Source organism: Lycorma delicatula, chromosome 2 (assembly GCF_047948215.1).
Source record: "Lycorma delicatula isolate Av1 chromosome 2, ASM4794821v1, whole genome shotgun sequence".
In the NCBI taxonomy this organism is placed as follows: Eukaryota; Metazoa; Arthropoda; class Insecta; order Hemiptera; family Fulgoridae; genus Lycorma; species Lycorma delicatula.
Window position 1 is genome coordinate 223,962,486 of NC_134456.1, and position 13,067 is coordinate 223,975,552.

A 13,067-nucleotide genomic window follows, 5' to 3' on the forward strand; every position below is an offset into this window, starting at 1 on the left:
TTGACCTGTTAGTTGTAGCGCCATCTTGTTGGAACCAACTGTGATTGATTTCCACTTCTGTTAACTGATTAATGAAGTTTGTTAAAATAGCACAACTATTGATCCATGTTAACTGTATTTTCAAAAAAAGATTGAACCCATAATACATGTTCTACTCACATTTTCTGAATTAATATACCCTCCCACATGAAACCATGCTTCATCATTAAAAAATGTAATGTCGAGGATACCTGTGGAATTTTGGTCAATAAAACGTTTAAACCATTGACAATAATTTGCTCTTTTGGCATGATCTGTAGGTTTCAGTTATTGAACACATATTACTTTATAGGGGAAAAGTTTCAGTTCTTTTCTTACAGCTTTATTTGTAGTAGCATGTTTTGTATCTTGCTACTGTACTGACTTATGCATTGACTTTGATGGATTTTCAGCCATTCCATCGAAAATATCAAGCAGCTTCTGTTTAGTTAAGGTGGTCTTCCACTTTGATTAGAGTCTTCAATAGAACCTGTTCCCAGAAATTTTTTGATAAGAGTTTGAACTGCATTGCATGAGGAACAGGAGTATTTGGAAACTTTTCAGACAACTTTTGCTTCACCAAATCAGTATACTTGTCACCTTCACGAGAAATGTGTTCAACAAAAAGAATGCATTCCTCTACTGAAAGAACTGTTACATTTTTAACAACTATTGATTCCAGTAAACAAAACAACATGAGATGAAGCACTTTCAATCACAACTCAACAACTGACATCTTGGTTTATTACTGAGCAATGCCCAATGAACCCACTGGGCAACAACTTAATGCCGAAAGATCAGAATGCTTCACATAATTTTAGAGCACTTTCTGAACTCACTGTATTAAGGTGAATGATGATGAGCTAAAAATAGAGAAGCTCATTGGTGAAGGAGATTGGACAGCATGGAGACTACTTTAGAATGTAATTACAGGTTTTAATATAGTTTGTGGTACATTTATAAGACCTAAACCCAAGTACTGAAAATTATGAAAACAAACTTGATATCTGGAAAAAGGCAAATGCAAAAGTAAGGAAACGCCTTATTTTATCTCTCCATATGAAATCATTTCGTGTAGCTAGATGTGATACAGCAAAAGATGTCTGGGATAAGCTGAATCAAGTTTATGATGTTCAGTGTACTGAAAATATAGAAATACTGCAGCACCAATCTCATAATATCCATTGGGAATCAGCAGATGGTGAGGAAAATGATTTAGCAAAATTTGATGATATACAGACAAAAATGCCATTACTTGGTAAGCCAGTTAATGAAAATGATTTATGTGCTTGATTGCTGCAAACTCTACCAAAATATTTTGATTACATTTGTATTACTTGGTATGACTTACTTCAAGTAGAGAAAGCAAAGCAAAGGGAAATTGAAGGTTAATCAGCAAAAGTTTTGAAACAAAGTTATGAAAAATTATGTTTCTCACATGAAAATTTGCACATATATCACATGATTTTAGGATTGGTGTAGTCTATTTCAAAATAAAACGATTGACCCTTGTTTTTGAGATTAAAATAAAGATTATGCCTTGATGTCTGCCAAAAATCTAATGGAAGGAATAAAAAAAAAAATATTGAGACAGATATGTTCAAGTTTATTGATTATGATTTTATGGATCATTGATTTGTTCCAGTTGACATTGAAAAATTGAATTGTGATGAATGGTACATTGATAGTGGTGCCCACACCATGTAACAAATCATCATGACTGATATGATAACTTTGAACCTTTTGAAGTGCCAAAACAAATAGATAGCGTTCATCAAGGAGGTAAATTAGATCTTGGTACTGGTTATATAAATGTGTTAAGGGTCGGGTTTTAGCCAGTGAATAGAGTATATTATTAATAACTATATTTATTAATACTAATAATAAAAGGAAATAAACTACATTGTTGTGTTCAGCACATCCTTATATCACCTGACTATGTCGCCAGTTGGCCTATTACAGGAATAGTAAGAGTATAACGTACTCAACAAAGTGTTAAAACTCTTAATGGTCAAGATCGGTCTGATCGATATTTTGAAGATGTTTAATGCTGTCCGGATGGAATTTGCAATTTGTTTTCAGTTAAAAGGGGCTGAACAAAAGGGAATTAACCATTCAATTCAGAATAATGGAAAATTATGAATTTCCCATAAAAGTGGAGTACCCATTGCTATAGCTATTTCTAATTATGATAATGAACTTTATCGATTGGCAGTGAGAGTTCCTCGTCAAGAAGAATATTGTGTTATTTCTGAGGCTAGATATACATTGCAACTTTAGCATGAAAAATTTGGTCATCAAAATAAATATGTGCAGACTTTTTGAAGGATCATGGAATACCAGTACAAATGAATAATGAATTTTTTGAAAAGTATGTATGACTGATAAACGTCAGTGACTTAGTTTTAGTGAAAAAATTGAAGTTTACTAAACCAGGAGAATTAATTTTTGTTAACATCAGTTACATGATGGAGAAGAAATATATGAATGGTTATCTTATTTAAAAATTTATTGAATTATTGAAGACACAAGCTGGATTGATTATAAAAGAATTATGTGATGATGGAGGAAGAAAATTTGATAACAAGGATGTGGGAATGTATGTTGAGACTATTGGACAAAAATTCAATTACACTTTCCTACACTCCTCGACAAAATGAAGTTGCTGAACATGAAAATAGGATTATACGTGAGATGGCACATTCATGACTTCAATCAGTTCTACTGAAGTTTTTATGGACTGAATCTGTACTTGCTGCGATATATTAAATAGAACTATTTATTTTTTTTTTTGTCTTCAGTCATTTGACTGGTTTGATGCAGCTCTCCAAGATTCCCTATCTAGTGCTAGTCGTTTCATTTCAGTATACCCTCTACATCCTACATCCCCAACAATTTGTTTTACATACTCCAAACGTGGCCTGCCTACACAATTTTTCCCTTCTACCTGTCCTTCCAATATTAAAGCGACTATTCCAGGATGCCTTAGTATGTGGCCTATAAGTCTGTCTCTTCTTTTAACTATATTTTTCCAAATGCTTCTTTCTTCATCTATTTGCCGCAATACCTCTTCATTTGTCACTTTATCCACCCATCTGATTTTTAACATTCTCCTATAGCACTGCATTTCAAAAGCTTCTAATCTTTTCTTCTCAGATACTCCGATTGTCCAAGTTTCACTTCCATATAAAGCGACACTCCAAACATACACTTTCAAAAATCTTTTCCTGACATTTAAATTAATTTTTGATGTAAACAAATTATATTTCTTACTGAAGGCTCGTTTAGCTTGTGCTATTTGGCATTTTATATCGCTCCTGCTTCGTCCATCTTTAGTAATTTTACTTCCCAAATAACAAAATTCTTCTACCTCCATAATCTTTTCTCCTCCTATTTTCACATTCAGCGGTCCATCTTTGTTATTTCTACTACATTTCATTACTTTTGTTTTGTTCTTGTTTATTTTCATGCGATAGTTCTTGCGTAGGACTTCATCTATGCCGTTCATTGTTTCTTCTAAATCCTTTTTACTCTCGGCTAGAATTACTATATCATCAGCAAATCGTAGCATCTTTATCTTTTCACCTTGTACTGTTACTCCGAATCTAAATTGTTCTTTAATATCATGCTAGTTCCATGTAAAGATTAAAAAGTAACGGAGATAGGGAACATCCTTGTCGGACTCCCTTTCTTATTAGGGCTTCTTTCTTATGTTCTTCAATTGTTATTGTTGCTGTTTGGTTCCTGTACATGTTAGCAATTGTTCTTCTATCTCTGTATTTGAACCCTAATTTTTTTAAAATGCTGAACATTTTATTCCAGTCTACGTTATCGATTGCCTTTTCTAGGTTTATAAATGCCAAGTATATTTTTTTTTCTGTAATCTACCTTCTACTATTAATCTTAAATACTAAAATTACTTCCTTTGTCTCTATACTTTTCCTCAAACCAAATTGGTCATCTCCTAACACTTCTTCCACTCTCCTCTCAATTCTTCTGTATAAAATTCTAGTTAAGATTTTTGATGCATGACTAGTTAAATTAATTGTTCTGTATTATTCACATTTATCTGCCCCTGCTTTCTTTGGTATCATAACTATAACACTTTTTTTGAAGTCTGATGGAAATTCCCCATTTTCATAAATATTACACACCAGTTTGTATAATCTATCAATCGCTTCCTCACCTGCACTGCGCAGTAATTCTACAGGTATTCCGTCTATTCCAGGAGCCTTTCTGCCATTTAAATCTTTTAATGCTCTCTTAAATTCAGATCTCAGTATTGTTTCTCCCATTTCATCCTCCTCAACTTCCTCTTCTTCCTCTATAACACCATTTTCTAATTCATTTCCTCCATATAACTCTTCAATATATTCCACCCATCTATCGACTTTACCTTTCGTATTATATATTGGTGTACCATCTTTGTTTAACACATTATTAGATTTTAATTTATGTACCCCAAAATTTTCCTTAACTTTCCTGTATGCTCCGTCTATTTTACCAATGTTCATTTCTCTTTCCACTTCTGAACACTTTTCTTTAATCCACTCTTCTTTCACCAGTTTGCACTTCCTGTTTATAGCATTTCTTAATTTCCGATAGTTCCTTTTACTTTCTTCATCACTAGCATTCTTATATTTTCTACATTCATCCATCAGCTGCAATATATCGTCTGAAACCCAAGGTTTTCTACCGGTTCTCTTTATTCCGCCTAAGTTTGCTTCTGCTGATTTAAGAATTTCCTTTTTAACATTCTCCCATTCTTCTTCTACATTTTCTACCTTATCTTTTTTACTCAGACCTCTTGCGATGTCCTCCTCAAAAATCTTCTTTACCTCCTCTTCCTCAAGCTTCTCTAAATTCCACCGATTCATCTGACACCTTTTCTTCAGGTTTTTAAACCCCAATCTACATTTCATTATCACCAAATTATGGTCGCTATCAATGTCTGCTCCAGGGTAAGTTTTGCAGTCAACGAGTTGATTGCTAAATCTTTGCTTAACCATGATATAATCTATCTGATACCTTCCAGTATCGCCTGGCTTTTTCCAAGTGTATATTCTTCTATTATGATTTTTAAATTGGGTGTTGGCAATTACTAAATTATACTTCTTGCAAAATTCTATAAGTCGGTCCCCTCTTTCATTCCTTTTGCCCAGCCCGTATTCACCCACTATATTTCCTTCCTTGCCTTTTCCAATGCTTGCATTCCAATCTCCAACTATTATTAAATTTTCATCTCCTTTTACGTGTTTAATTGCTTCATCAATCTCTTCGTATACACACTCTACCCCATCATCATCATGGGCGCTTGTAGGCATATAGACGTTAACAATCGTTGTCGGTTTAGGTTTTGATTTTATCCTTATTACAATGATACTATCGCTATGCGTTTTGAAATACTCCACTCTCCTCCCTATCTTCTTGTTCATCACGAAACCTACTCCTGCCTGCCCATTATTTGACGCTGAGTTAATTACTCTAAAATCACCTGACCAAAAGTCGCCTTCCTCTTCCCACCGAACCTCACTAATTCCTACTATATCCACATTTGTCCTACCCATTTCCCTTTTTAAATTTTCTAGCCTACCAACCTTTTTCAAGCTTCTAACATTCCACGCTCCGACTCGTAGAATGTTATTTTTTAATTTTCTGGTGACCCCTTCCTTAGTAGTCTCCACCCAGAGATCCGAACGGGGGACTATTTTACCTCCGCATTATTTTACCAAGGAAGGCGCCTCCATTATTGCTATGTGAAAATGCAGAGAGCCACATTTTCTTGGAAAAAAAGCAGATGTAGTTTTCCATTGCTTTCAGCTGCGCAGTACTCAGAGGACTGAGTGATGTTGATACGGCCGTTTAAATCATTGTGACTCACGCCCCTAACAACTACTGAAAGAGCTGCTGCCCTCTTTCAGGAATCATTTCTTAGTCTGGCTCTCAACAGATACCTCTCCGATATGGTTGCACCTTCGGTCCAGCTACTCTGTATCCCTGAACACTCAAGCCCCCTCACCAACGGCAAGGTCTCATGATTCATAGAGGAGGAATAGAACTATACTAATAAAAATTAAAAGAAAGTCACCCACTGAATTATTCTGAAGTAAGAATGATTTTCACTTACTTTAATATTTTTGGCACAGATGTTTTGTATGGATTCCTCTACAGAAGCAAAAGAAATTCGATGCAAAATCTACTAGAGATATAGTGTTGATACTTTAGATATACTTTATACTATACTTTAGATATAGTGTTGGTTTGAAACCAACACTGTAATCTATTCCTGTTGGTTTCAACAGGAACAGATTATTGATAATAATCAAAAGTATCATTATAATCTAAGTTATAAACATAAAATTCAAGAACCAACCTGCTATCAAATGAATCATTTTAACAGAATCTCAAAGTTATATTGATAAAAAAATTACCACCGGATTATGATTAGGGTATGAAATCAAAGGATGTGAAATATTCGAAAGCTACAATGAATGTTAGTTGCAAATAGACAAATAGCAGTGAAATGTATACAGAGAGAAGAATAAGCAGCAAATATTTTCACTAAGCCTTTATCACCAAATAAATTAGATTATAAAAAAATATGATTGGTATTATCACTACATAATCTTTTGTGATTGTTATATTTACTTACGAATATTTTGGGAGAGTGTTATAGAAGAATAATTTTTATATATTAAATTACACACCATTAAAAAGTATCAATTATTAATTTACGTATGATTTATTCAGGTGAATTGGTTTTCAGGTTTATTGTTGTTTTGTCGTTAATATTAGATATTTACTATGCCTTTTTCCTTTTCTAAGTATAATGAATAAAATGTACTGAAATCAATTAAATATTTTTTTATAACAATTTTTAACATCACAAGTCTTATCTCATCATTGGGATTTAAATAACAATCCCCATTTCATGAACAGTTGATTGAGACTGAACAAGGCTTAAGTGGAATTTAAATAACAATCCCCATTTCATGAACGGTTAATTGAAATTGTACAAGACTTAAATGCTGGAATTTTAATAGGATTTACAGCATGTCATAAAACAGTATTACAACAAGTACTTGTGAGAATTTGCTTATGTAGTCTGTTGCCAATAAATTTATTCTATTAGCAATCTTTATTTAAAATATTTTTTCATTTTAAAATTTTAAATATTAGATGACTTGCTTTGAACATGTTATAATTCTTTGTCCAAAAGAACTTTTGAGATAATTAGTGCCTTCTTTCTCCTTATCATTTTAAGACAATAATATAAACTAAATGTTACAAGATTGTTTTCCATAATTGAAAAATCTATCCCGTTTATCTTTTATTTGATTCCTAGGCAACTGTATATAAATCTCACAATCTTTATTCTGTTTTCACCAATCCTAAGCAGTATAGAATTACTTATACCGGGTGTTTTTTCTTTTTTTTATTTGCTTAGTCATTTTTATTCTATTAATTATTAATTTGTTTGAGGGGTCGCATCTTCTTTCTTTGTATGTATTTGTGTGTTTTGTTAATGTTAACATCTTTATCAGATAGTCTTTTGCAAATATTATACCTTTTTTATTACTCTCATTAGTGTTAATAATCTTTAAAAAACGTGAAAACTATTAAATAATTAATAACAGAACAGTTATTGCAAGTTTGTGTAACATTTCTGCAACCATATTGTAAGTGTGCATTTTTTTATTCTGCTATATTTTGTTTGGTTTTTTCAACTGTTCAACCATTTCATTCCCATCTTGGAATGGAAGAAGTGAACTGATCCTTAATAGTCATGAAGGGGACTAGCCAGCATTATTCTTGGTTTATGTCTGTAGGAGTCTGTGGGGGTGGTTTTTATAGCTAAAGATTTTTGGAGTTTCGGATATCCTGGTTAGATTGAAGAAATTTTAATCTAATGATTATAAATATGCATTATGTTTGATAAAGTCTAGGAAATTATGTGAAAATGACGTTCATTGTTTGTATTATTTTTATATAGTAATTTGAGGACTTAAGAGAAAATGAGGTATTTAAAAGTTTTGACTGTACATTTATAGATACTTCCCAGAGACTCCTGCTAAACTTTACAGATATATTTCTTCGATAAAAAAGTTGTTATAAACAGATTCAAAAACTATTTGTTTTTTTTTTTTTACTAATCAAAACAAATAGCAAAATGTTTTGCTCCAATAATTCCTGCTCCAGTGGTAATATGAGTCTATACTAAAATTAATGGGACACAAATTATGGAACGAAATTGATGTTTTGATTTTACCTGAAAAATTAAATCAGAAATTGTTTTCAGAGGTGTCAACAGTAGTTTGTGAGAAAATTATTGTAAGTATTAAAAAATTATAGTTGAAAAACATACTTTTCTAGGTTTGGTGTAAGTTTACTTTGTTAAAATGTCAATAAGCAAATTAAAACTTCAACATTCAACTTCCAGAGTATTTAATTCTGAGGTAAATGGCTTTGTAAAATCAACTGAAGACAAATAAAACTTGCATTTTATGCAAATTTTAAATTTAATCTTATAAATTGCATTTACATAAGTGCAGTTCTGCATTATTTTAATTTTGACGCCAATAAAGAGTGAGGCTTTTTTTACTAGTTACAATTTTTACTGAAAGGAAATTTTTCTAGACCACCCTTATTTAAATGACCACTTTTCATTATTTTAATCAGGGGAATAACCTTGCAAATATATATATATATAATATGTATGTGGATTTGTGTATGTGAAAGTAAATGTTGTATAGTACATTATATTTTAATTGGTTAAGTTCTTGATTAACAGCAGGTATTTTTTTGTTTCTTTTCAGATCGAGCATATTTGAGAATTACTGAACGGGAATATACTTCATTACCACTTGATGTTAGTATTTATGATGTAATAATAAATTTCAGATATTGCAATCATATAATGATTACAATACTGTAATATTATAATGATAATTGTAGTCATATAATAATGAAATAGTAATACAATAGTGCATTGTTGAACAACTTTATATTAAGAATGGCAGGTTGAATATACAGGACCACTCTGAAGGCAAAATTTTGATGTGATTCAGTTTTATGTTGTCATTTAAAATATAGAAATTAATATAATCAGCTTAAAATATAAGAATTTGGTACTTGTCTGTTACCTTGACCTTGGCTCATTTCTCATAAATTAATTGTTTTCATCTTTTGATTTCAACATTAACAGAAAATTAGCCTTTTTTTAATTAGATTTCACTAATGAACAGACAATGTCCTAATAAATTACAGATGATAAAGACATTTTTCCAGTTAAAGTTCATGGCGGTTTTTACATAATAGACGTGCGTGCTAAAGGATCAAGTTGATTATCTCAACCCCCTACAGTTGAAGTGCTAATGTTATTACAAACTAATATAATTTTAAAGAACAAGAACAAATTATAAATTCTCTCTTTCTCTCTGTGTGTGTGCACATGCGTGCGTTCGTGTTTGGTGGTCCACTGACAGGATCTACAAAATTATACTTTTAATTAACCAACTGATCAGTGAAACCTGTCACTTCCAATTCATTGTGTTCTTTGGGTTTTTCAGCAGTTTGAGTTCATTTGAACCCTCTTTTAAAAATTTGAGTGAGGTTTTAGCAAGCGAGGACTGGTTAGCAACTTGAACAATAGACAGTTAGTTATTCCTCTACATATTTGTTTTTGATAAGAATTTTTACCTGCTCCCTTTTCCACCTCTTAAATTTTTTACCATGTATTAGGACATTTCCTATCTTCATTAGCTTTTTTTATTTATTACCAAAATGTGGCTTGTTCTCTTAAATAGTACTGCTTACCAGTTATAAAGATGAAAAAACAAATAGTTTTGGAAATAAACAAGACATGTGTGCCCTTCAAAAATATGGAAAACAATTAGCCACTCATGATGTATGAAATTAATTTGGACAACAGCAAGTTGAATGTGGACTTATGAATCTATTTAATAAGCAGTTGATTGTTATTTTATATAAATAATTTTTATTTTCATTTTTGTTTTAGATCCTTATTCAAGGTATTGTGAGTTTATTCATAACAATGTATGGAGTAATGCATATAGCTGGTGAATTTAAAGAAATTAGAGCTACTGTAGAACTGGAATCAAAGTCATGGGAAACATTAAGAAATTTACCTTCATTTTATGTCTTTAATCATAGGGGAAGAGCTTTATCACCTGATTACATTCCACCATCGCATAAATCTTCACACATGGATGTTGACTCTTAAAGAAAAAGTTATACATTTTTAAAAATTGTTTTCTATTCTTTAGCTGATTTTGTTGTAAAACAATTTTGTTGTTAAGTATTTAGTTTTAAAAATGTTTTATTGATTTTCGTATTATCATTTTTACCTTTGTTAGTTAAAAGTATTGTTCTATGTGATCTAATATATACTTTTTCATTATTGTTGTTTTTTATTTAATCTTTTTCCAGTTATAAAATGGGTAGGTTTTGTTGTACATATAATAAATGTATGTTCTTTATGAAGTCTGTATTTTGATTTACATCCATCGTGGTTTTGTTTCTTTGGTGGGTTCCTTTTCAGTTTCTTACTACTTTTTTACTTTGTATGCTGTTGGTTAGCTAACACTTTTCTACATTTCAGTAGCTTTTATGTTGTAATCTTTCCACAAAATTAAATAATTGTTATAACTGAGTTCACTGAAGTAAATGACACTCTTTGTTTTGAAACAATAACCTTTTTTGGTGGTTTGTTCATTAAAAAACTGACTATAAGTAACCATATCTTCACTGGCACATGCTGTCCTTCATTCTTTTGACATACCCTTTAAACAAATTAGTTGTATTAGTTTTTCTATCTCACTTTTAGCTATATATTAGTTGATCATTTACTTGAGTAAAACTACGGTAAGGATCCATCAGTTAAATTGTTTTATTTTATTAATATAGTTGAATTATTATTTATGGTGATATTTTTAGTTAAACCTTTTGTGCTTTACTGTTACCTTGACACCATTTAATTTTATAGCTGATATTTTAACATACATTTTACACACACATTAATAAGGTGTTTCAGTTGAAGATACCTGTGCCTGTTAGGCTGAAAAATACATTCTTTTATTTTTAATGGCACTCATTTATTATAAGGAAATAAGAAAACGGTGAATGAAGTAAAAAATTAGATATTTTTGTACATGCTTTAATAATCAGAATAAATATATTAATAGAATTATATGTAAAATTTTAATAATTAATGAATAACACTAATTTTCTGGACTATTTTACCATAATTTCATCACAGCTCTTTCTTTTTAAAAAATAATTATAATGTTACATAACAAATTTAAATAAGTAATTTAACACAAAAACATATAACAACACATAATGAAATTCTCATAAAAATAATTCTACATGCATAACAAAACTGTAAATCAAAATATTATAGAATAAAGAATTTTTATAAATTAGAATACTATAGCGAAAATTATAAACTGAAAAATCACATGCTTAAATCTACATTTTTTTCTTTAATATCTAAACTGCAATGGTATTCCTAGGTACAAAAAAAGGTGGATATGAAGCAGTGATTTACAGCATTTATTTAACCATCTGAAAATGTTAAAACACTATCCAGCCATAGAAAACAACTTGTTATAATGATTATAAAATTTATTAAATCAACTAAATATTAATGTTTAAAAGCCATACAGCTATGAGAAACAGCTTCAGAAGGTAGATTGATTGTGCAAATGAATGTGCTTTTAATAGATTGCCATCATTTTTCATATGGTTTGATATGCATTGCTAATCAACACATGTATTGATAATGAATATTATTAGTACAGTGCAGTTGTATAATAAACATTATTCACTATATAATATTATACAACTCATTCAACAGCTGATTTTTTTTAAATCAGCTGTTTTTAAAACCCTATAAATATGTTTATTTTTCTTTCTTTATACCTTTTTTACTTGATGAATTAATTCACTACAGAAGCTAGTATGTGAGAATATGGAAATTGAATTTTTTAGCTTATGAAAAATGTTATGCCTGAGTGGGATTCGAACCCAGGGCCCCCGGATGGAAGGCTGATACACTACCATTCTGCCACATAGATCTGGATTTAAATAATTAAATTATTATATTTTGCCTGAAATTATGGTATGCCTGATGGTTGTAGTTGTATTTCAAGTATGTTTGACTATTTTTTAGTCGTGTCATAACATGTTAAACTTGGGTAACTCCTTGCACAATAAGGAATTAATATTATTTATATTTATTTGTTCACCTAAACAATAGGCCTATCGTTTAGGTGAACAAATAAAGTTCAGTTTCTATACTTTATGATAAGGATGAGAGAGATTTTCCTTATGGCAAGTGAAAAATTAGCTGCTTCATACTAAAACAGCATTTTGTAAACCAGAAAAGTTGCTGTGAGTTCATAACCTTATTTAATGTTATATTATCTTGTTACCTAACATAACTTTATTACAGTTATCAAAAAAGATTTCAAAAAACCATACCAGGACCATATTACAATTAAAAAATTAATCGACTCAGAACAATTCAATGACTAATCAGATTTATAAAATCGTTAAATAAGGCTTGTGTGAGAACTTACAAGTTATTAAGGCTCAAACAGCAGAATGTCAGAAAACAGCTGCTTAACAAAGAACAAAAAACCAACTTCTGTTGTTTGAATGCCTTTAGAACCCGCAGCAAGAAGTTTTACTGGTTGCAGGAAAAACATTAGTGTCTCATCCACACTTTAAAAGACTTTTTATAGTTGAAAAATAAAAAGCATAACATATTCAGATGGGTAGACATTTTCAGACTGGTTATCAATTTTGTTCTTTTAATAAAGGAGCACTACTGGAAAATCAAAATATTTGAAAAAACCACTGCCAACAGCAGTACTCGAGAACATATGAACAAAACATTTTTTTATGACCATGAATCGTGCAAAATCTAGCTAAAACATTACTACATTTGGCTCATTCATCTCTATTATGTTTTCTTCTCCAGTCTACCTCATGCTACTATAGTGTGAAATCCGTGATAATTTTTA

At 30.8% G+C, this 13,067-nt stretch overlaps 1 protein-coding gene across 1 annotated transcript; it reads left to right on the forward strand.

Annotated features, from left to right (window-relative positions):
- Window positions 1-1,077: 1,077 nt before the first annotated feature.
- LOC142320075 (ER membrane protein complex subunit 5-like) lies at window positions 1,078-10,521 on the forward strand. The gene is made up of 3 exons (XM_075357751.1): window positions 1,078-1,276; window positions 8,835-8,887; window positions 10,037-10,521. Exons 1-3 carry the CDS (start codon window positions 1,078-1,080, stop codon window positions 10,259-10,261), a joined length of 477 nt encoding a protein of 158 aa, XP_075213866.1. The 3' UTR covers window positions 10,262-10,521.
- The last annotated feature ends 2,546 nt before the right edge of the window (window positions 10,522-13,067 follow it).

Bases quoted from the DNA above. Each gene is read 5' to 3' on its own strand.
- LOC142320075 (XM_075357751.1), top strand. From the start codon at position 1,078: ATGAAATCATTTCGTGTAGCTAGATGTGATACAGCAAAAGATGTCTGG. The intron at 1,277-8,834 runs GTAAGCCAGTTA...GTTTCTTTTCAG, and splicing joins GACAAAAATGCCATTACTTG to ATCGAGCATATTTGAGAATT. The intron at 8,888-10,036 runs GTTAGTATTTAT...TTTTTGTTTTAG, and splicing joins ATACTTCATTACCACTTGAT to ATCCTTATTCAAGGTATTGT.